Source organism: Dermacentor silvarum, chromosome 5, assembly GCF_013339745.2.
Source record: "Dermacentor silvarum isolate Dsil-2018 chromosome 5, BIME_Dsil_1.4, whole genome shotgun sequence".
NCBI classification, from domain to species: Eukaryota; Metazoa; Arthropoda; class Arachnida; order Ixodida; family Ixodidae; genus Dermacentor; species Dermacentor silvarum.
The window spans coordinates 176,829,918-176,854,576 of record NC_051158.1 but is presented as its reverse complement, the minus strand read 5'-3'; the positions used below and the strand labels follow the sequence as shown (position 1 = coordinate 176,854,576).

The window sequence follows — 24,659 nt, the reverse complement described above, 5'->3', positions numbered from 1 at the left end:
ATGTGCGATTGAAAGGGCACGAGGGACGCGCGCTTTCACGGGGAGTGAACGCACGGCGGAGAACAAACGCGCGTTCTGTGCTGTGCTCCTTTAAGGGCTGCAGAAGTAGGCGTCTCTTTCCTCCTTTACAATCACCATATATGTAGCGCAAACGCGCCTTCTTCTGACGCACGAAAGGCCGTGGGGGGGGGAGGGGGAGGGAAGGGAGGCGACGTTTAGCTGCGGCACCAAGTGCCTATTTATATCAGAGGCTCCGGCAACAGTCACCAACGCCGCACGCATTTTGTGCGAACGCGGGCAAAACGCCGAGGGCGTCGACAACAGTTCTGCGTGTTGCCGGTACTGCTGCATGTCCAAGTTTATACAGCTGATAAAGCTACTATCATTACTCCGTATAGCTCTCTACAAATTTGCTATCGCAATCGATGCTTCGCCTTTCAGGTGAAACTGCGACAACTTTTTATTATTATTATTATTATAATTATCCTTACAACCACATTGATGGTGTTGAAGCCAGCATGACACATAATTCAAAATATTTTTGGAGCTTCGTGCGCTGTCATTCTTCTAAAGAGAGCGCCAAAGGGGTGTCTTCTTGATGAAAATGGTGATGATGTCTTGAACACTGTTGATGCCTTTGCAGAACATTTCTGTTGTGTCTATGGTGTAAAGGATGCTGCAAGTAACCTTCCTTCTCAGCCTGGCACAGTGTTTTTGCTATCAGTCAATGAAGACCTTGTTTTCAAGTGTATGAAGTGCCTCAAACCTTCCCTTTCTTGTGATGTTGATGGTATTCCTCCCACACTGCTTAAGACGTATAGAAGTGCCCCTGTTGTCCCAAACATCTTCCATAGTTCCCTAAAGTCTAGCATATTTTTTAGCACTTGGAAGGTAGCATGGATATTGCCAGTGCACAAATCGGGTGCTGCGAGTGCAGTTACTAACTACGAGCCTATATCTATCTGCTGCATTGAGTCAAAAGTGTTTGAATCGGTATTGCATTCCCTGCTTTCTGTTAGTGCTAAGAACATTTTAATAGATGGACAGCATGGCTTTGTATGCAGACGACTTAAGGATATTTAAGACTGTCAACAGTGTTCACGACTGTATTGACCTCCAAAAAGACATTTTCTCACTGTCAAGCTGGTGCAGAAACAATAATGGTATGTACTCTTAAATGCTTCCACAACTATGGAATTAAGTTACACGCGCAAAACACACCTTGTACAATTTTCATACGCCCTTCGGGATGCTCCACTGCCCAGGGTCGATGAAATCAAAGATCTTGGTGTGTACTTCGACAAAACACTAAGCTACTGTTCACACATTAAATAGGCACAACGTACCCTTCATGCTCTTGGAATTGTATATCGTATATTGCATGATGACCACTCACCTGTTCTGTTTCTGAAATCGTATGCTGCTGTGTGCCTTCCGCTACTAGAGTATGTCTCTGTAGATTGAGGTACAACGTGCAAATGTAATTCTGACCTCACTGGATGCATCCAGAAAAAAAAATGATATCTGTCTTCAAGCACCACTTTTGCCATTCTGGCGACCATAGTCCAGCACTCTCAAATCTACCTCAACTCACACCTCTAGACTCCTTTAAACCTCACCCCTTCGATTAATAAAGTTGTTAGTCACTCATTCAAGACTTATTAAATCATGCCTTTTCGTTCCTGTATAAGGTGGTCCATGGCATTATACTTTCCCAAAGCTGCGCAATTTGTCATGCTGCAACAGTATACCAGGTAACATTCCGCATTCTCTGCCTGGCCTTGTTCCAATAAAGACTGTCCTATATATGGCTCGACTCCAAAAAACATAATAAGAATTGTGCCTGCATTGACATATTTCAGAGTTAATTTCCTATGTATTGTATATATGTAGATAATCATGTTGTATGATTAACTGCAGTTTACGCTTCCTTGTTTTCTTTTCCCTTATATGTTTCTCTATCTCGCATTGTTTTTTCTTCCACATTTGTGTTCTCTGTACATTTTGTCTCGCATATTGCTTTTTAAGTGCACCAGTCAGAGGCCCTCTAGCTGTTTCAGGGCCCTATAATAAACATTTGATTGATTGGTTATTGTTACTGTAGTACGAAATCGATCTTTAAATATGTACTAGTATATTAGTTTAGTTCAGTAGCTTTTGTGCAATATTATTATAGTGTGACAGTTTTTTAAAGCATCCATTAAGTGTAATAAAATGCTGTTTCCTTAATCATATGCATTGTGCCATTAATTTCTTCTGGGGTTTAATAATGGTTTGCTGCCATGTCCAGTGTTGTGCAATATAATAATATGGCACAGCAATTGTTACATGCATCACAGAACAAATTGAATGTCTTTCTCAATAAAAACATCATTGTAGGCTGAAAACAATAAACAAACTGGTATTTTTTTTTTTTGTGGCGACTTGAAGTGATAAATTTTAAAAATAACCTTTTTACGTATATTTTTTCATATTATGCAAATGAGCTGCCGCATACATTTGAATAAGTGCTTCAAGAGTACGAATAACTGCTTCAAGGCCGCCCGATGTGGTGTTGATGCTTCAAAACAACCTAGAAAAACTAAAGTATAAACCGCATTCACGCGATCTTGCGCGCGACAGCGACCAGCGACGCGATGGAGATGGCTGTCGCGTTCGCTCGTCGCCTACAAGTCGTACCGCATGCAAGCGACGAGACGAGCGACGACATTGAGCGACGTCTCCCCGGTGTTGCCGGTATGAGGGCAGAAAACAATCGCCGAAACTGGCGTGACGCTTGCTTTATTAATTTAAGTTGATGTGTTTTAGTGTAAAGAGCAGCATAAATATTTCTAAATGTCTTGCACTACGTTATTATCCTTGCAGGTATCAAAATCTAGTCGTTTGCTCGTTCCGTGCGACAATCGGTAGTACTTGACTGACGTTTATCCAGTTCCGGCTTCGCGCTATTGGCTAGTCGCTCATAGCACTTCCGGGCGACGAGCGACGAATTCTAGATTTCTAGAATCGAGCGATTGAGCGAAAAGACCGAGCGATCTGTTCGCGCGACAGCCCGTTTCGTCGCTCGAAGCCGTCGCTCGTCGCCGTCGCGCACGAAATCGCGTGAATGCGGTTTGGGCTTTAATGTTCCATGGGAAAGATTAGACAGAAACAAGAATCAGGAGACAAGCTACGAAACTGGTAAATTTTGGCTGTTCTAAATGTCTCTTTGTGAGCGCCACAAGTGTTTCAATTCTTTTTTTGCTGATTTTCTCAGAACCCGCTTACGCGTTTCATTCATGCACCAACAAGCATAATTATATTTATAATACAGATTTTTCACTGATACTTTGCTTAGTTCTTAGGTAATTCTTACATAGTTGGCTGTGCAACGAACTACAAGCCATGCTTGTGCAGGTGTTTGCAAAGTGATCTTGCAGACGACAACGCGCACACGCGCACGCAATCGCTGATGTCGATAGCTTGTGCAGTTATGTTACTTCAAGAAAACCGTTGCGGCAGGCGTACATTTATTAATCAAACGTGTTTTTTTATATCTAAAATAGCATACAGATCACTAACTTATTCTTTCAAGCTCAGCTTACAGAAGGTTGTTTTAGGCCACACTTGGACGGTTGAAGACAAAATGGTCAAGCAACAGTGCACCGCAGCAGAGGAGCGAGAGCCGGCACGCGTCAGAGCTGGTATCCTGTGGTTGCGCGCCCTTTCCCTCCAGCCGACGCGAAGCGACGCGTTCGCTTGTCGGCGCGCGCTGAAGCGTGCCGACGCATGCCTGTGGTTGGGGCTTTAGTTCGCGTTGCAGCGAAAGCCAGCGCGAAGGTCAATTTGCTCGCTGCCGCTGACGCGCTTTCTCACTCGAGCGTTTTGACGAGCTCCCGCGGTCATCGAGCAAGATGTGTTCATGTTTACCTGTGTGCGCGTGACACTGTCCTTGTTAATTTAATTAGTAAGCGAATATTTACAACTTCATACAGCCGATAAAACTACTATCCTGACTTCGTATAGCTGTCTACTAAGTTTCTATCGCAATCGATGCTTCGCCTTCGGCGAAACTGCGACTTTTTTTCGAACAACCTAGCAGTCCGGTTCGCAACCTTCGGCGCCGCCTAGAACATTCTGTAGTTCAGTGCCGTCAGTTATGTAACACTTGCAGCGATTTTCAGCGCGACTACGAATTATTTTGTTGAATTAAAACGAACGATTATCCTCTTTTCGGCATATAGGCTTATGAAAGTGAGTTGATTAAGCGAACGTAAAGATAAGTCAATTAACAACCGCTCAATGATATCTTTTCAGCCGTCGCGAAGTAAATAGCCGTACGCAAGAAAGCGAAGTAACGTAGCTGGCATATATTTTCGCGGATGCTAATAACGTACAAGCCACGCGCTTTTCATATTCTCCCTGAACTCTGCTAAACTTTATATCTTGAATGCTGTAAGTTAACTATCAATGGCCATAGTCTTAAAAGTTTCCGTGTGAGCAATCAGCCTTTTTTTTTTCTTTTTAGAGACTTAGGGCCATTCCAGAGGTTATGGAATACAATTTCTCGTCGTTTCAGCGACGGAATAGAGGCGCGTGCGTTAAGTTCTATATTGCCTCTTTCGCAAACACAGCACGTATCTAGCACAGTGGCATTGATACAAAGGCTTTTGGCCCACTCAATTCGGCGAATTCGCTTTAAATAACCTATCACGCCTTCTTGGTTACTTTCTTTGAGCTTTTTAAGAGCCACGATTATGAAACAAATTCTCGTGTATATTCTATGCTGCTTGCATTATATGCGCTCAAGACACGTCCGTGTTACGGACAGCCCAAGTGGCGACGGAGAGGCAAACCGCTGAGCCACTGCTTGATACTCATTTTACAGCGTAAGCTGTTATGGGCTCATTCCAATAGCCGTTTCGGTTAGCGATGGTGTCGGCCGCCGATGGCGCCCGCCGCCGTAACCACTATCGCCGGCAATGCGGAAAAAGTACCCGGTTCCCGCCTGGATCCAGCCCGCGGCCACTGCGTGGGAGCTAGATACTCTACTACTGAACCATGCAAGCGCTTGCTATCGGGCAGCGGAAGAAAGCCCTATTAACGCTCCCTAGGCAGACGCGCAGGCACAGACGACCCGAGCCTCCGCCAGTATGGTAGCGCCATCAAGGTAAGGCGCCTGCAAACGCAGCGTGCGCAAGCGCAGACGACGAGATGCGATTCAGACGAGGCGCGCAATGAAAAAAAAACGCGATCCCCAACCTCCGCTAGGGTGCCTCGATGCCAGCGCCGCCGTTCAGGGTGGAGACAACCCCGCTGGCGCCGCCATATTGAATCACACGAGCTCAGACTCGGCTACGCTTGCGTTCATAAAGTGTTACTCGCGGCGCGCTTCCAAGTGCTTTGTCTTGATGAGAATTTTTTTATCGGTATCGCATCTGCACATCTTTATAACCAATAGCCGTTAACTAGTCGAAGGTCGAAGACGTAAATGTATGGCGCCGGGAACATGCCCCAAGTTGCCTAATTCAATCACATTTAATATGCCGTGTGTATGTTTGAAATACGCACTATTTTTTTGCGCTTCAATGCTTGGTATATAAGGTTTGCGACCCCCTGTGTGTGGAAGTTTTTCTTTTTCTCTGTTGTATTTTGGTTTACACGTCACGCCTCCTTTACCGTAGCCAGCCACTCGCGCACGGCGGTTAGTTTCCCTTGCGTTGCGCGTGCTCTTCGCGTTCGTGGCAATTATTTGACGATATTTTGCTTTTTTTGCCCACAAAACTGTGTGCTGACAGGATTAAGCTGGTGTAAAAATAACTGCGATGTGAAAATAAGGTTTAGTTAGTGCTGTAGAGAAACATGTAACGTAACTTGTCTGTGTCAATCTTGCGTAGTACACACAAGAAACCAAACGATGCACGAAATACATTTACTTAGTGATGTCTAGTACAGTCAATCATGAAACATCAAAAATTATATGTACTGTGTGGCGCCTGAAGGTTGTGTTGAAAGACGAGATAAAAAAAATTCGCAAGGTAGGCTCGACACACACATGCGGGATAGGGAGTCATTACATGGGGGGGATTTCAAGTGAGTACATCAACCTTATTACACACAATATAAATCGAAAGCAAGAATACAAACAAGAAAACGCAACCGCGGGTAATATTAATCAAGATATCCAGCCAGAATAGATCAGCTACCATCGAATACATCCCATCAGCCAAACACATCGCTACAGTACAGAACGAGTACAGAACATTTTATAAATAACCATTAGAAGACTGATAACTACATTGAAAAAATAAACAACACTGCATACATATCGCGTACAAAAACCGTAAATAAAACTAAGACAGTCAAATACAGATTAGCAATGTTTTTCACTTCGCAAATATAGTCCATGATGATGTAAGGCTGTTGACTTTAACAGACGGCGCCCATCCTGTCGATTTCCCTCGTACTGGTCCTCTTCAAAGTGTTTCTAAGTACAAGTAAAACAACAAAAGTGATTATTGATATGAAAAGTTGCCTTGTAAATGCAGAGAACCCGTTACAGTGCTTAAAAATAAATTTTCGCAGAAGTAATGCTGTATACCTCGCTTCACACGTTTCGAAGAAATGCACAGGCTACAACAGACACCACGCCAGAAAGCGCCGAAAAATTTTGGTCCCATGATGCCCCTCAACTCTACTGCACCTGAGCATACCGCGCACAGGCATTTAAAGACCGTCACAGTACCCATTACGATCGGGAATGAGCACGAATGACCATCGGCTTACGAGCACCACGCTACAAATATATTCGTCTAAAAAATCAGCTATATAACGTAACAACCTGAGATCCGCAAGATATCTGCTGAGAAATCAGAGAAAATCACAATGCTTCGCTTGCCACGTACACAACAGCCGCTCTCCCCAGAAGAAGCACTGCATTCTTTAGTCCTAAATAACCAGTAGCGAAAAAAGAAACTGAGAAAAAAAAGAAATAAGAGACACACACGATGTGTGCTTCCCGTGATAATGTAAAATAGGTGGTTTACGTGACGATTTGTAGCTAATGTAAGACTATTTCGCGGCGAAGCAACTTCGTCAGTCCTTAAAATAAGGGTACTACTCGCATAGACTGCGCTGATCAAAACGGCAAAAGCCTATGCGACGCGCCCGCAAACCATAGGCTACACAGACAGCATCGGTGCAGTGCTTACTTAGTTCGTGAGCGAACGTAGGTACGTGAGCGAGGATCAGAGAATACTTTCTTATTTAAATGAAAAACACGGTGCGGTAGTCTAAACATTCTTGACACTTACCTCGCAAATGCAGGAGTTATCCGTTGCCTTCCAGTGATCGCGCTTTACTTGGGCTTCCCATCTCTTCCGTCGCTCTGGGTCCCGGGGGAAGCGAAAACAACGCATTCCTTTACGCGTCGATCCGGCGCACTTGGGAACACAACAGCCCGTCATGTCGACACGATGCACTTGATAGCTTGTCAGTCATGCGGCTGAACACTGTCTAGCAAGTAGAAGCGTCCGCGAAGCATCCGCGCGCACTGTGCCTCGAACTCAGCACCGGCACCAAGCAATCGCAACGGCTCGCTGTGACACAATATGGCGTCGCAGCGAGAAAGCGGCGGCGCGGGGGCGGTCAAAGGTTGGCACCACCCTGAACGGCGGCGCTGGCATCGAGGCACCCTACTGCTGCGCTTCCTGACAGCGCCCCCAATGTGGAAATTTCAAGCAGCGCGGTCGCTCCGCGGTGCAGTCTCCGCTTTGTTTACATTGTTTCGCCCGCGCTTTCCTTCGCTAACACGGCGGATGTCACTGTACGATTCAACCACGCGACACGTCTAAACAAACGGCCATGCGCTAAATAGAGGCACATTACTATTGCGTTTTTATCGAGCGGCCGTGATATTGCACGCGCATGCGAAAGTACGTGACTTACTTGACTCGGCGCACTGCAGTTATCCACGCTTGTCGTCTGTCCTCCTCGTACCACCTCTCCGGAATTCTGTAGAACTTCACGGGCGGCTTTCGACTTTTCGAGGCTCTTGTGGCAATCAACAACACAGCAGTATTGCTGTGTTGTTGTAGAAAGTACAAAATATGTTAATAGTCATGGCTAGGTGGCGTATGCCACCGCCCGGTTTAAAGGGTTTAGCCTAGTCCATCCATCCATCCATGCAAAGGCGGATTCAGGAGTTGGCATGAGGTCAAATTCTCCTGATTAACAAAAACACTCTATCACTGTCTTGTATTTATTCATTGATTCTTAAATTACTTCGAGGAAAACACTGAAGAAATAAACGTCGTCATCATCCTTGGTGTCATTAAATTATTATAATTATTGGGCATTTTATTTGCTGTGGGGTTCCTCTGGCTAAATCAAGGCAAAATGCAAAGTGCATGCACCCCCCCCCCCCCCCCCCCCCCCTCGGCAGAGATTCTGGGTGCGCTACTTTCAAATACGGCGGAGCGGAGAAATGAGCCCACATTACCACTGCTGCCGCCTTGCGCAAAGCGGAGCAAAATTTTACTACATCTCCTGTGGCCTGCCCTGCGTCAAAAGGGATCAGGACCACTCGCTTACTTACTGACTCGAGAGCCGTAGCGTAGGCGAAGCTGCGCCGCTTGTCCACCTCTCATATTCTACCACCGTGGTATCTAGTTCACAATAACTAGCACCGTGGTCTGTCCACGCCGTGGTCTGTCCACGCCGCTGGTCTCAATAGAGATCGGTGGTACACGCTTCCGCAGGCTTCCATGCGCCGGAAACGCTTCATGGTTGCCTTTTTTAGGACTACTTGACCGATGCCATTTTGACAGAAGGGGGCGTTGCCGTCCGCAACGGCCGTTGGCTGCGCCATTGCCAATGAATGCGTAGACAACGCAGCAGACAGCTTGTTATCTGGTTGCTTGTGCCGCGATTCAGCGCAGCGGTTGTTTGATCAACATCGTTCAGCAAAAAGCCCCGAGAGAAGACCCCGGATAACAGCACGATATTTCCCAGGGCAGCACCATGTCACTGAACACCGCTCATGCACCGGGCGGCGTTCTCATCTTCAAAGGCGAGTTGTAAGTGTCCGTTCCCGTCGTAGTTCACATGAAACCAGCGCGAGCGGGTCGAGTCAGAAATCGTGCCGACCCAGCCTGACGTGACCGCGTTAACTCGTTTCTGACGAGTCTGTACGATGACGGCTGGAAGCGCGGAGACATCAACGCGTACACGAACTAGGCTTCCGGTTCGCGCAGCTGTCTGCAGCAGTTCTGTTTCATGACGAGGTTGCATTGCAATTCCCGCTGCCGGTGCATACAGCCAATGCCTCCTTTACTAGAGTAAAGGAGGCATTGATACAGCTCTACCTTTCAGTCGCTTCACGCAAGTCTCGACGCTGGCCGGCGCGTTTACGTGCACGCTGGAAACGGATCGGGCCGGGTCTTAGCCCTGGCTGACTCAGGCCGACCGGACACGACAGGCCGCTTCTGTCGGGCTCGTGGAAACACCGTGATAAAGTTATCGTTTGTTTAGACTGCTGACTGCCACTCGCGCGATCAAACGAAATGTCGTCGGCAGCGTCTGTGCAGTCCCTTCGAAATCGTCCCAGGGAACGTATCCGAAAGTATGCCCCGAGTGCTTCGCGAGCTAAACAAACGGCATCCTACGTCGCTGCTTTGGCAAGCTTTATGTGTACCTTTTCGAGCGGTGACGCATTGCATGAGATTCACGGTGTACAGCCGAGTTGCTACCTATTGCATCATGTAGGAACCGACAGTACTGATGTCACCGCGGCGGTAAACAGCGCTTCTAGAATTTTCTGTAAAGCAACAGCGCTCACTGTACACGCCCAGCTGTGCCGGCGCTTTTTTTCGTTTCGCATTCGTTTCCGTGCAAGATAAACTTAGTCTCGTAGCGAAGGAAACCCATGGTGTTATTCGAGACAAAATCAGGTGGACAGATGAGTGACGCGATGCCCAATTTTGCGCTCGCGTGTGTGGAGTGGTTGCACGATTGCTGTGATCGAGCGTTGCATGTTGCTCTGATTGCACGAGTTCGAAGCTAGAATGAGGCCGTCCTAGCAATGGTTGAGACGCTTGCAAATGTTATACATCGCGCGCGCAACATTATTGTGCAGCTCGTGTACTCGTCCACGCGTCCTTTTTCATGAACACAACAGTGTGTTTTGGGACGTGAAATGCCGTTCAATCAACCGATGCAACAGTCCAAGTCGTAGCGTCATTTGTTGTCTAAGTTTAGTCGTATATTGGGGTGTTCACGTCTCTTGGTTAAAAAAAGAAAAAAAAAAGTTCCAACTTTAGCTTGCCTCACTTTGCTTTTCATTATTTCGATCTATTGCAGCAGTTTCACTAGTGAAACAAAATCTGCTTAATAGGTTGTCAAAACCACTTGACTCTGCCATATAATGTGTCCTTCTATTTAATAAACGAGTGTTACTGGTTTGTATTGATTTTTATTTTAAAAAAAAGTGCAGGCATTATGCAAGAGTAATTAAGTAGTCTTTTCTGGCCATGTTCCTGACCAGTTTTCTGACCAACCTTCCTGTTTATCTTGTCTAATACGCTGCCACACCATAAAGCCAATTCTGAATCAGTTTAGACTGATAATAATTTTAACTGGTCATTTGCATGCATTTGGGGAGAAAGGATTTATTATGAAAAAACAAAATGAAGGCCATAATGTTTTTAATTTTTCCACTGATGTCCCAGTACTTGTATGTCAGTTTGGCATCACAGGTTTCACACTATAAACTTGCGTTTGAACAGTATCAATTGGCATTGGAAAAAATTTAATGTTTCTATGTTTAGTCATTGGTGCCTTTATAATGCCATGGGGTAAGCCTTCTTTGGTGGCAAACAGCTATCAAAATTCAAGTATGCACTGCCAGGACCTATCCCAGTCACGCAGGACATTTCAGATCGAGATCGAGCTGTATCCAGGATCGAATTTCTCAATTTCGATTGGCTTCCTTCGGCAACTTGCACAATTGGGCCAATTGCAGCAGAAAAAGTCGACCTTGACCAGGTTCGATCGTGGTTGAAAGTGCCCCTGGTGACTAGGGTATTACGAGATGGAGCCAAGCATATGATGCGAGTGCCACCCATCTTTTGACCTTGCATCTTCTTTGGCCAATCCATAGCCCCAGTCATGGTGGTAATAGTGGGGCATTGCACTATTGGGGAAGTGTCATTTACTAAAACAGCTCAGCCTGGTATTCTTTTTAATGCTGCTTGAAAACTTGTCTTCCTGAAAATTTCCAGGGCTGTTGACATTTCCGGCTCCTTCATGCACTGATTTAAACTGACACCAATAAGAAACCTTGGATCACTTTTATATTGATAAAGTATTCATGAAGAATTCTTACTTTCATTCATTTCGCTGTAAAAGGTTAATTATTAGAATAAAAAAATCGCAGTCAGTTTTGTTTTTGAAATTCAAGCCGGAACCCCAGGGCGAGTCAGCATCACGAATTGCAGAGTATTGTTTCGCATTTCTGTCATTGTGGTTTAGTAAAACATCTGAAACTCTCTATGTTCACCCTATGGTTCTTTTACAATACGATGTTTATTACTGATAAAAAATTCAATGAGATCATGGGGAGCTGCTGTGGGAATTTTAAGGTGCCGTCGCCACCCGTCTTTCATTTTTGTCTTTTCTGGCTACCAAGCGTCGTCTCACTCTGTGTGCAAGTTGGTTGCACACGAAGTGATGTTAAAATATGTGGTGGAAAAGACAGATGGGTGACTTAATGATTGGGTACTAATAACTGTAAGTCGAGGCTAGATTTTAAGTGGCTTATGCTGGAAGTTCTCTTTTTAATTAATAGGGATACAGTGAGCACAGTAAATTTTTTTAATGAATGTTTTAAAGTTTTATTGGGCCAGATCCCAAACTGATGCGGCGTGTTCATGTTTTGTACCTGAATGAATAATCATAACAACATAATGCAAACATTTTAGTGACAAGGTTGTGTGTGAAAAGGGCTTCTGAAGGTATCCCAGAGCTTTTTTTTTTTTTTTTTTTAAGTTTTTAAGCATTATTGGTTACGCAAATAATGAGAGCTGTCCAAGGGAGGGCAGTTAAAATTTGAATGTCTAGGTATGTGTAACAAAGCTGTTTCTAAAGGAAGGTTATTAGGATAATAAGGTAGCTATCCATAAATGGGGATTGAGCTATATGCATAGATTTACATATTTGCATTTAATATTGTTCATTGCTATGGCACCATGTTATGCAATAATTAGAAATAACATTAAGGTCTGATTCAAGACAACTTCACCAGTGTGGCCCATTTTGCAAGAAATTAGTCAACAAATAAATGCATAGGAGATGAAACACAAGTAGGTAAGTCGTTACTATTTACGTTACCTGTGGGATACCACTGCAGCCGAAGGTCTCACATCGGTCTGTCTCCTCTGTATGTGCTTTGAAATGAAAATGAGCCATGTGCCATATTTCTTCCTCGTGCTGTGTTCCTTCTCTGTAATCACACAATTGGCATTTGCTGCTTATTATTCTGTGTTGGCCAAAGACAGTTTGCCAGAAACTCCGTACTCAATGCCAAACTCGGCGAGACTTTTTTTTTTGTATGGTAACACTCATTCATAGAAGGTCTTACTATTGTATGAAAGTTCCTTAGGAAAACTGTTGGACACTAGTAAAACAAAATTGTGGCAGGGGGCCTATAGGCAGGGGGTGGGGAGGCAAGGTTGTTGTCAACTGGCTAGTGCTAAAAAAAATGATTTTAAAGAACTAGGGCCAGGATGACTTAACAGTTCTATTCCTATTCGTTTTCTTTTCGGGCTTTGCCAGTGGTTCTTAGCGTTTCATTGCCCAAATTGTCACCAAGGTCGGCCATTTGTGTGGTGGTTAATAAAACATTAGGATGGAGTGAATGGATTTGCTGCATTACACCAGGCTAGATTTGTTTCCTTTATTTTTGTTGACAAGCAAGCCATATTTGCCATTGCACAGTTGACTCAATATTTCATGTATACAAGATGACTGCCTAAAGTGTACATAATATCGGTGTAACCATTGTGTGGGATCTGCAACAAATAGCTTTTCATGCTCTATGCAGATAAAACTACTCACCTCTCAATACCCATTCACCGGGAGCCTTTGTGGGAACAAAAGAAAAAGAAAGCACTTTTTTTAAAGTTGTCTACCGACGTATTTCCACAGCATGCAACTGACTTTGTTGGTTCCACAGACGTGGTATTAGAATGGATTGCCCCTGTTTCATAATTGACTTCAGAAGGATCACACCTTGTAGTTGGTAGTAATGCCTAGCTTGCAATAAAACATGCGCCACTCATTCATCTTTTAGAAATTCAGAAACATGGGGCACCAGCAGAGTTGTTTTGCTGTTTCTATAGAAGAGCATGTAAATGGCATGATCATGGTTTCTATTGGAATGCGCTTCAAACCAAGGCGGCGACAAATAGTCACCTAGTCCGCTAGGGCTAATCAGAATTGGATACTTGCATATTGTCTGGTATGTTGTCGATCTCTCCTTGATCTTTCCTCTCTGCATTCAAACCTCTACATCCATGTGCCTGTAATGACACCGGTTCTATCAGTCTCTTTCCTGCATTTGTTTCTACCAATTCTCTGAATGTCTCTTTCTTATATAGACTGCTGAGCAGTTAATTCTTCCATCCGCTTTGAATGCAACCTGCGTGAATCTGTCATGCTTTGCCAGAAGCCCTCGCCCGACGATAACACTATCGGGCTATTGCACACTTCTCACTAGAAGGATGGATCAGTGTGTTGCAATGCAAAGAAATCTGCATTACTGGATATTTGGGTGGCAATGCTAGTGAATTCCTCAAAAATGTGCAAGGTACCTAACCATAGGTGCTGTGTTATTGCTCTTTCTTCGGTGTGCAGCAGAGCACATGGGTACTCTTGATGGGAGTGTGGACGTCTGTACTTGCACAGACTCACAGATTCATCTCTTCCACAAGCCATTCTCCATGGTTGGAGCCTTTAAAACACTCCTTCGAGCAGTCAATTGCTTTAAGCAAACCTCTTGACATCCTGGCTCTGAACTTCACACGTGTACATAAGGGAGACCAGAATCAGCCATTTGCTTAGAATCTTAGCCATTCAACGAAGCTGTGTAAGTCAATAAGTGTTTAGAAACAAAGTGTTTACTGCAAGCAGTTGCTCATTCAGGGGGTGCGGCTCATAGCAGCAAATGCAGCATAGTAACACATGTTGCCGGCCTATAGTTAGTTCATACTTGCATATTTAAGAAGCTCACTCATTTTAAGTGGGACAGTGACACAAAACAACCGCTATCTTGAGCAAAATCTTTTTTAAAGCAGTGCTGTGATTTGTTTTTTGGTATGCTTTGACTCCGATGTTGCTGGTGCGGTCTGCGTGCCTTTATTGTGTCCTTGTCTTTAAGCTGCCTGCCCCAAATAAACCGTAGTTGCCGTCTCGCATCCACTTCCCTGTTCTTTCTAAGGTGTGTGCTTGTTAAACCTGCCACAAATGGAGGTTGCTAAAATCCTTAAGGAATGCAAAAAGTTTCTGATGAGGAAGTTCTCTTTTCTGGGAAAGATCTCTGCGGCAGTGACGAGGAGCACACAAAGTAACGGCAGAAAGAATGCTTTCGACAACCTCTTTGCATCTGTCGTCCCTTGTTTGGTCCCCCCCATGTTGCGCTGCAGCTCGTCCCAATTCGTCTGAATGTTTTTTTTTATTCTTTATGTGGATCTAAGGATCCGACGCTGAGGATTTGGTGTGAGTTGTGTGTTTATCAATTACTGCAGATGGTCCCAACAAATTCACTTGATAACATTGGGGTACTCTTTACAGCTATGCTGAGAGCTGCAAACTTGATGCATTATTTTAAATTTTGTTTTGCAATTTTTTTATGTTCGGTAATTTTTGTAAAGGAAATTATAGGTCTAAAGTCAGAAACTTGTTCCCAGGAGTTTCCATGCATTCAGTTCTTTAGAATGCAACAAACCCTGTCAAAGCTGGTTTACTGGGTGCTAAGCAAATTGTGGCCCCAAAGTTGAAGTTTATTGTGATTTTGACAATACAAGATTGTCATGGCGCCGCAGCAAAAGGCGAGACTATGCACGCCTGACTAGGCTCCTGGTGCCACGAGCACAGAAGTAAGGCTTCTTCTTAAGAGGAAGCTCTAGCTTGGTGCCTATTCCAGTGCCACCTATTTCAAGCACATATACCATACAGAAGTGCTTTTATGAGACAACCACTGGACTGATTTGAATGGCATTTGTTGTATTAGGGAGAAAACGGCAAATTCTAGCAACTCTAGAAAGCATGAACTTTTAAAATCTATACCTCTGCACCAAGAAGAGCTTCATTCATAAGAGAATTAAGTGAAATTATTGCATTGTTTTTGAAGGTCTTAGAAAAGTCCTACTTGCACATACTGGCATATTTCAGAGCAGGTTACATTACATCAATTTTGTTCACTTCAGATATTTCAGATATTTGAAGTTTGCTAAAATCCTTGAGGAATGCGAAAAAGTTCCTGATGAGGAAGTTCTCTTTTCTGGGAAAGATCTCAGGGGCAGTGACGAGGAGCATTATGAGGTGTTGTTTACAAAATTGTATCGTTTTTGATTGCTTAGTTATACTTGTAAATTTGACAGCTGAGTTTTCTGAAATTAATTTTTAACATTTTTTTATTGAGATATTTATGGCTTAAATAAAAAAAGTCTACTTCACACAGTTACTATATTTTATCGTTTTCTTTTAAACTACAAAAACTTCATCGAAATCAGTGCAGTGATTGCTGAGAAAAACTATTTCTCCTTTTGTATATATTTAGATCGGAGCTCCCAAGCTAAAGCTTCCTCTTAAGCCAAAAGTTATTGCTTGGCTGTTGCATTTGCGACACAGCTAACAATGCAGCCTTTTTAGACGAGGCTCCACAGGACTTAATGTTGTGTCCTCCTTACTCATTGCTTAATTTGAGCTGTTTGATTAACCACTTGAGCCAATTGTGTGCTGCTGCAGCAAGGAGAAGAGGGCAGTTGCTAAGCTGCAAGGCCTTGGCAGCCACTTTCAACAAGTTTGTGGGCCTAACAGCGAAGGGAGCGCAAAATGTCACTGGCCATCCAAATGAGCTTGTAATGTGCTCCCCTGTCTTTCTGTATACCTGTCGCGGTGGGTCAGTCAGCTAAGGCGTTGCGCTGCTGAGCACGAGGTCACGGAATGGAATCCCGGCCGCGGCGGCCGCATTTCGATGGAAGCGAAATGCAAAAATGCCCGTGTGCTTGCGTTGTAGTGCACGTTAAAGAACCCCAGGTAGTCAAAATTAATCCAGAGCCCTCCACTACAGTGTGCCTCATAATCAGAACTGCTTTTGGCACGTAAAACCCCTGATAGAAGAAAAAAAAAGTATTTCTGTATCTGAAAAACCAATCCTTCAATGGTTTCAGATGTCGCCATCTGGTAGATGTTCTGGAAACTGGCGGATTTTTATTACCAAGTGTCATAAACATTAGACAACTACTGTGGCAGCAGTAAACATTTTCACACCCTAACCATTTTGTAAAAGCCTAGCTTGCTAATGCCACGCTGTTATCTGCCTCATTATTCTTTTGATGTGTTACACTTGTGCAGGCCCACTAGCTTGTCACTTGGATGTTGCTCGTTCTGTCATGTGGAATAAGTAATTTTACAAGTTTAGAAGTTTCAGTGCTGGAGGTTTGGTGTGGTGATGGGCCTTGTGTCATACTTGGCAGCCTCTACCCCCCTGTTAAGAATCTCATGTTAAGAATCTTATGTTATGAATCCAGAGAGGCCACCACTGGAAACTGAGCCCTGAAGGTCTGACACACAAGCCCTATTGAGTGAATTATCAGGCTTTACCCGAGATATTGTTTGGCTTAGTGAGGTTAGGTTGAGGGCACACACAGTGCTGAGTAATGGCCATCTGTACAGTAAAAGTCCTCTAAATAAGATAAAATGCTATGGTGTAAGGTTTTGAAATTGTATAGGAGTAGGCAGGCAACTTTGACAAATCTCACAGCAATAACAAAAGGGTATTGCTCTCAGTGTAATAGAATAAGTGTTATAAATTTAAAGAGGTACATGACATTAAATTAGCGATGAAACAGGTCAGGATTCAGCATACTAGTGCATACGGGGGTCAGGGAAATAGCAGGCTGGGTGACATGGCTTTTGTGAAATCTTGTAGAGGAGACTTAAGATTGCAAATTGGGGCTAGTTGGATGGGATTCGTGATGGTTATGCACTTGTTTCTTCGTCCCTTGGCTTAGCTCAGCTGAGTTAAGGTTGTTAATTTGAGTAGAGGGAGATCTATTGCGAGATTTAGTGCAAAGGAGTCGGTTGCAAATAATGAATACCTTTTTTTTTAATGTGTATTCAGCAGTGTGTATTGGGAAAACGCAACTGCGGAAAGAAATTAGACTTCATTCCCTACACCTTTCCCAGCATTGTGCAGAATAAATAAGTGTCGAGCAGGCTAAAAGGCAGTGACAACATGCATTGTTCGTGTTTTCAAGGGAAAAGGGATACAATTGGCAATGAACTGGTCAACCTGGCAGCAGAGAAGGGAGAAGCTCAAAAGTTTGGGATGCTGCTCACAAACAAGTATTGAGTCTTTGGTACAAGAGAATGGTAGATCTTGGTCTCTCCTTTTACAAAGTCAAGTCTTTTGGTGGTTGTGCACTTCAGTAGGCTAAAGTCTGGCATACACTGGCAGCTCCACCTGTTTCGCAGCTTCCTTGAATGGCTACTAGCAGCGCTGCACAGCAGATGGGAAGGACGCACAGTTATGAGACTGGCACTGGACTTCGAACTTGCATTTTAGTAGAAGAACCAAAACTAGAAAAACCAAAAATGTATAATAGATATGCATATGATGAGGTGTGGAGAAAGCAAAAAAAAAGTAAAAACCCTAAGGGGGGGTTCTTACGAAAAGAAGATATATTAAAGAAATTAGCAAACTTCAACGATTCCTCTGGCACTGGACTCATTTACTGTGGCAAGAGCATGTTTTCAAAGTTGATGCCTCCATGTTTTGAAGAACATGTGTTGCATGTCATATTGTTTTTGTCTGCTACACTATAGCCTGTTGTGGCCTCTAAAATGTGTGCAGAGACGGCACCACTCTGTGTAATGCCCAAAACCTTGCACGAGTTGCTGAGAGGGAACATTTCCTGTGCTGGTAGGAAAAGGAAATACTTGAGGAGAGAAGACAACAGGAATGGTGCTGTCCTGTTCTGTTTCTCTCCTCATGTGTTTCGTTTCCTGTGATCTCTGGAAATGTCGCAGATGTCCCAGCTTTCATCTGGGCTAGTTAAAAAAGTTAACTCTTTCACGGGCAGTGGGAAGTACAGTAGAAGGCCATTGGAAGTATTATTTCCGCCACAGGGACTGTGTCACTAACTTACAGAACCTTTACAAAATTTTTTCAAGTGGTACTCTCTGTTGCCACAAAAATTATTCTACAGCACTTCGTACACTTTGAGCCGATCTCAGCAATGCCATCTCATTATTTAATTTTTGCATGAATTGCAGCTTCATGAGGCGGGTAAAAGCTTTGAAGAAATGTCCTTAGCAGAGAAAGTATTTTTTCATTAAATTTTCTGCAAGTATGTCTTGTTGTGGATATGTGCTGGCTCTGCAGCCTAGAGTGTAGCAGGGAAGCGGACGCAATACATTTGCCAAGGCAGCACTGTGCCATTTGGTGTTGATAGCTGCAGAGGGATGGAAAGGGAAGTTGTCAGGTATTTTTTTTTCTTGCTTTGTGTGCCAGTTGTTATGTAGTTTCTGAATTAATACAAAAAACAAGTCTTTTTTTTTTTCTTACGTGCAACTATTGGGCAATGGGAAAGAGTACTTTTCACCAGAGTACTTCTGCAAAAATCGGACATTTTCACAGGGATCATTCATGACCATTTCTTGTGGAAAACCACATCGGTAGACTCCTGCAGCATGTATGAAAAATTTGCCTGTTAAAGAGCTTTTAAACCAAGCTGGAATTTAGCACAATAAGTGAAGTGCGGATTCTTGCAGGGACCTGTTGTTTAACTGAAGCAATGGTGGCGTGATCACAGAAGGAACAAATGTGCTACAACAATGGGAAAGACAAGCTGTGTTTCTCATCTGTGTCCCATCTGTTCGCAGTGCTAGTTGCCATTCATGAAGAACATGCAACAAAGTGCTGTGATGTTCTTTGGGTGTAGTACATTCTGACATGCTCTTTCGTGATATTTCTGTTCCTCTCTGGTCCCTGTTGTCAGCATTCTGCTGTACTGCGATGGAGTGGAGCTGACGTTCGAGGGTCCGGATGCCCACCAGTTCCATGGCACCAAGAAGGGGCGCATCTACCTCACCACGCACCGGGTGAGTGCCACCTGGTGTTGGCACCGGCTGCTTCGTGTTGTCCCAAATATCCTGTGTTCAGAAAGAGATATTCACTCACTCTGCATGGGACTTTCCATTTACCAATGCAGATAAGTGAGCTGGTTGGTTGACATTCATCATGTGGACTTCTTTTGCTCGCAGAAAAAGATGAGAAATGGTTAAATCACAGGACAAGGCATTTACTCTCAGCTGATTTGATTGAACAAGCTTGATATATATATATATAGATGGAAGTATTCATGCATGAGGAACAGATCCTGGGAAAGAAACTATAGTTTATTGTAAAGAAACTCAAAAACCGAAAGCCATACTTGCACGTCTTAAAAGCCAATAAGTGCAAAAATGTGTGGCATGGCAAATGAATGGCTATATCATTAATGGCTATATCATATCATGCAGCCATATCGTTCCTTTTCCTAATGTGAAAGGCCTCTGGTAATTTTCATGTGAGCTGATGTTTATTACTTCTGAAAGCTGTTTCATTAAAATTGGGATAGTATTCACACCTACTGCAATGGCATGTCAGATCAAATGGCTCGGATGGTGTTAGTGATGCCTGATGCTCTCTTAGATGGACAGCAGCCAGATTGACCCACACGGATCATGCTGCAGCTAAAGCAAGTCACGTATACAATGCCCGACATGCATAGTAGGAAGTGGTAGATAATGTTTAGTTTCTAGAACCTTTCTTTAAGAGGCTCTTTAAGGGATGGGCTCAATTTCTGATATATGGGCGAAAGCATTGTAATTGTACAAACTACGGGTATGCATAACACCTGTTGTTATTTCAAGCCATGGGGTTTTGTGTACTACTATGTGGTGGAAAATCCAATGCAACACTCCACCACATGTAACTGTGTTTACATGGATACAGTATAAACAGTGGCGCACCGACGGGGGGGGGGGTTTGGGGGTTGTAACCCCCCCCCCCTGAGGCCGACTTAACCCCCCTCTTTTGTTTAACCCCTTTTCTTTCCTTGCGCATTTGAGTACTGCAACTAAGATGTAAGACGTGCAATCGTCTGCACACTCACAAAAAGCGCATTTTTTGACAATTTCCCGTGAAGAAATTGAAATTAGTGTTATAGATGGTATTGGGGGGGGCAAACTGTCAACCCCCCCCTGGCAAAGATCCTGGGTACGCTACTGAGTATAAATGTATCGTATAGTGTGGCAGCAGCCACCACTGGTTGTTCGGTCGATTGTTACCACGGCAAAGGTGTTACCATAATTCCTGATACAATATGCTTCAATGTACATGCACCTGCTTTGAGTACTGTTCACATTTATTAATACCCATACAAGCCTAATGCAAGTGATTAATAGAGACCGGATTTTAGGCAAATGCCTTTTTTGTTCCTTGCACTCCTATCGCCCCACTTTGATATATGAGCATGAATTAGAGGTTAAGAAGGGCTTTTGTAGTGTTCTTATAGTGCCTATAAATGCCTATTTTGGCGTTTGTGCCTAAATGCCTATAAATGCCTATAAACGCCTATTTTCAATATCGGCGCCAATATGAACACTATTTAGCCTCAAGTTTTGCTTTCGAGTGCAGTTAGAGGTTATTAATCTTACCGGGCAGCATTGACTGTTCGGAACTTTATGGGATTCAACCTAGTTCTTAGTTCAACCAACTCTTGGAAAACAACTGCTAGCAGCATTGAAATGGGACGCGCTGGCCAGCATACGCCGCCGCGCTGACATTGCGGAGAGCCGTCAGGGGAAAGGAAAGTGAAGAGCGAAAGAAGAAAGAAAAATGTGATGTGCACGCGGATTTTGTTTGGCTTGTAATTTACTTTTTAAGGTGTTCACCGCCGTCGGGCATTCCTTCTCAACATACGAGATCATTTTCAGTGACAAGAGGCACAATTTTGAATCCAAAAATCTGGAGAAGGTGGTAGTTCGCTATTGTTTCCGCGATCTTGAAAGTGATTCTTAGACTGCGTTCCGCGTGATCTCCAAATATATTTCTTCAAACATGTGCACTTCAAATGGGCGGAAGTGTATTTGGCAGTGTTGGGACGTCTGGCCTGTACTATTCGGATAATGTCATTGTATATGACATTATACAAGAGTTGTACCTAGAGAAGAGTTGTACCTAACGGTCCTCATGTAAGAATATGCGAATTTCTTAATAAATGGTAGTCTCTCTTGCATTTGTTATTTGTCTGTTTTTGTTGTGTCTTAATTTAATTGCGTCAGGCAGATATAAATTATCGTTTTTTTAATCAGTATTCCCAGCTTTCAAGTATTCTTTTTCATGCCTGTTTCACTATATGCGACGCTCGAGTACAGTGGCCATTCAACATGAATATGAGCAGTGTGCTTATAGAATGAAGCCAATTGATCGTCATTAGTCCAGCAGTTTTATGGGACAATTGCACGGCTATGTTCAACTGTTGGAGCCTTTGTGCCACCATAGACAATAACATGTCTTGTTTTCCTATCGTAGATATAGGCCGCGCACGTCTTCGTTTGAAATTATTTGCATTTATGTAAAAATTTATTGTGCCTATATTTACGACGTTGGAGGCCTAAAACATTGTTTTGCCTGCCTATTTTTGGCGCCTAAAAAGCGCTCTTTTGATGCCTAAAGATCCGGCCTCTAGTGATTATGTTTGAACAGTAGCATCTTAGCAGCAAGTTTTAGCTCGGGAGTTCCTGTTTAAAGTACATGGGAACTATTGTGTTGCGTGGGTCGAGGATGCATTGAAATTGATACAGGTATGCGTAACTGGCGCAACACACCAAAAAGCCGGAGCCAGCGGCTGCAGTTGGCTGTTTTATTGTTTTTTGATGTCACCAGGAGGCAGCAGGTTCGCACCAGTTGCAGTGTTGCAAATTTCTTACTTCCACTGAATACAATGGTGGCTGGGCATGCGAACAAAACAGGATTGGAGTTGTTTTTCTCGGCAACCACTGCCCAAATTTTGACTAAACTTTTTTTTTGCATTTAAATAAAAAGTGAACATTCAAGTTACTTGAAAAAGTAGATGTTCAATTTATGCCACAGAGTTTCTAGAAAAATTATTTAATTTTGAAATTTCAGAAAAATGAAGTATCAACTCTTTTACTCAGCCTGACATCACACACCCACCTATTAAGAAGTTAGCTTCATGGATCGCTAGACTCCTCTATTTTTTTTTTTTGTCTGTGTTTGTGTGTATGTGTGCTCACAAGGGTTTTGGTAGAAATTTAGGGCGCATGCTCCTTTCCCAAGTGTACCACCCCTGAAGAGAGCCAAACCCCAGGCGTGTGTGTGTGTCTATTTGAACCACTGGGTTGAGGGGTAGCAGTGACAATCGAACCCACGACCTCCCAGAGCCGAGGAACATCGCAATCCTCTAAACTGCACCTAATATCAGATCTAAAATAGACAAAATTTATGTGTTATGTACTGCTCTGAAACATACCACTAATTTGTGGGTGGGACTTTGGAAGAAGTGTTGTATGCACTAATAATTACACATCAGTTGTCAACTTATATATCAGATTTGTCCACTATAAATGCTCTATCATGTGCAGTTCTCTTTTTACAAATTTATAAAGTTACAAATTTTACAAATTTGTGAAGCTTCTGCGTCTATCTTGTTTTGTACCTACCAATAAAGTTACAAATTTTACAAATTTGTAAAGCTTCTGCGTCTATCTTGTTTTGTACCTACCAATAAAGTTACAAATTTTACAAATTTGTGAAGCTTCTGCGTCTATATTGTTTTGTACCTACCAATTTTCAGCAATCTCTATAAAACATCTGAGGTCCAAAATTAATATTTTGTTGCTGGGTTTCTATAATTGGCACTTTCTTTCTGAAATGAAATTCAAATCATTTTGGTAGTTTCTATGTGCTTGAATGGGGAAATCGAAGTTGGCCGCTAGCTCTTTTACAGGTCATTTGCACAGAAATTTTGGGCAGCATAAGAAGCCCAGTTAGTGCAGATATAGTGCGGCCGTTTACAAAGTTTCGCATTTTTAATAATAGTGGATGCATCACCTAAAGTTTGCAAAAATAGATGTTTTTGATACTGAAACTACAAAAAAGGACATGTCACTGCTTATCAGAAATTGCACAGAACCTGGAATGTTGAGTATATCAGCAGGCCTCCGAGATTGTGCGTTGCGGTGATGACCTTGGATGTCAGGGTCTGATGCCATAACCACGTACCACTGACTGCATGCATCATGTGCTTAGGTAGGGGTTGCTGTTAAAAAAATGGGACAGTTACCATCCTTGCAGTTTTGGCAAGACTGCTTCGATGCTAGTACTTATTTAGAACCAGCTTAGCCAAAGTTAATGCTTTTATTTTCTTTTTTTTATTCACAATTGCCCTTTAAATGCTATTTTAATTTGTTGTGACAATTGTGACAAGGCTGCCAGGCCATACTGGCATTTTTGTGAAAGCGGTCAGTGCATTTACTGGCATTTCTGTGCTTCAAACAGCCGCACTATTTTTCCCTTTAGGTAATACCCTCCAACTGAGGGCCTTTAGGGTATACTGAAATAAATTGCAATGAAGTTCAATGTTGCTCTTCTGCAAATGCACTTTAGTGCAAAATGAAGGAAGTTGTCAGTTATTTCAAGTTATTTACAAACAAAGCTAGTGTTGACTTCTTCTTTCCACATGTGTCAGCTTTTGTTTGGGCCGCAAACCTTGGAGCAAAATTTTGGCATTCTAAAAGTGCTTGCACTCTACTTATTTAATAAATCATGGGTTCTCAAAGTAGTTTCCGCGGAACCCGGGGGTTCTGCAAGCCCCTGCTCGGCGTTGCGCGAGCCACTGATAAATTTTCTGGGGTCCTGTGCTAATCAAGTGGCTAAAACAGCGAACACGAGGTGCGCTCAATCCACAGAACCTACATTACCCATGCCCGGGTGTCAAAAAGCACATCACAGTGCGTAATGGCAATGCACGAACTGCGCAATAAATCCGTAAGCAGCTTGTAGCCACCCAACCTCCGAAAACAGGCAGCCATGGGCTGCGCGCCTAAGCTTTTGCACTTGAATGTCGGAGGCCGTAACTTAGCACCATGCGTATTTCTCCCGTTTGTAGACAGGGTAGGTGCCGATAGCGTGTGCACGGACGTATATATCGGCGGAATAAAAAAAACACGCGGAGCACTGCAAATGCACGCTGCCAACGAGCAAAAACAGCGCTAGGGTCCAAAACGAAGCAGCGCATAGCACCGCATTGGTGGCTAGCCGCATGCCCTTCATAAGTACGTAATCACCATCTATGGTCGCTTCGATAGCCACCACAGTTTCGTCTGCTGCG

General features: G+C 43.5%; 1 protein-coding gene across 1 annotated transcript in view; it reads left to right on the top strand.

The window, feature by feature from the left end:
• The first annotated feature begins 8,845 nt into the window (after window positions 1-8,845).
• The window catches only part of LOC125945819 (WW domain-binding protein 2-like), a 43,337-nt gene continuing 27,523 nt past the window's right edge, over window positions 8,846-24,659 (top strand). The window contains exons 1-2 of the mRNA XM_049668117.1: window positions 8,846-9,056; window positions 19,260-19,362. Of these exons, the coding sequence (XP_049524074.1) occupies window positions 9,001-9,056; window positions 19,260-19,362 (159 nt within the window). The 5' untranslated portion in view covers window positions 8,846-9,000. The remainder of the gene's footprint in view (window positions 9,057-19,259; window positions 19,363-24,659) is intronic.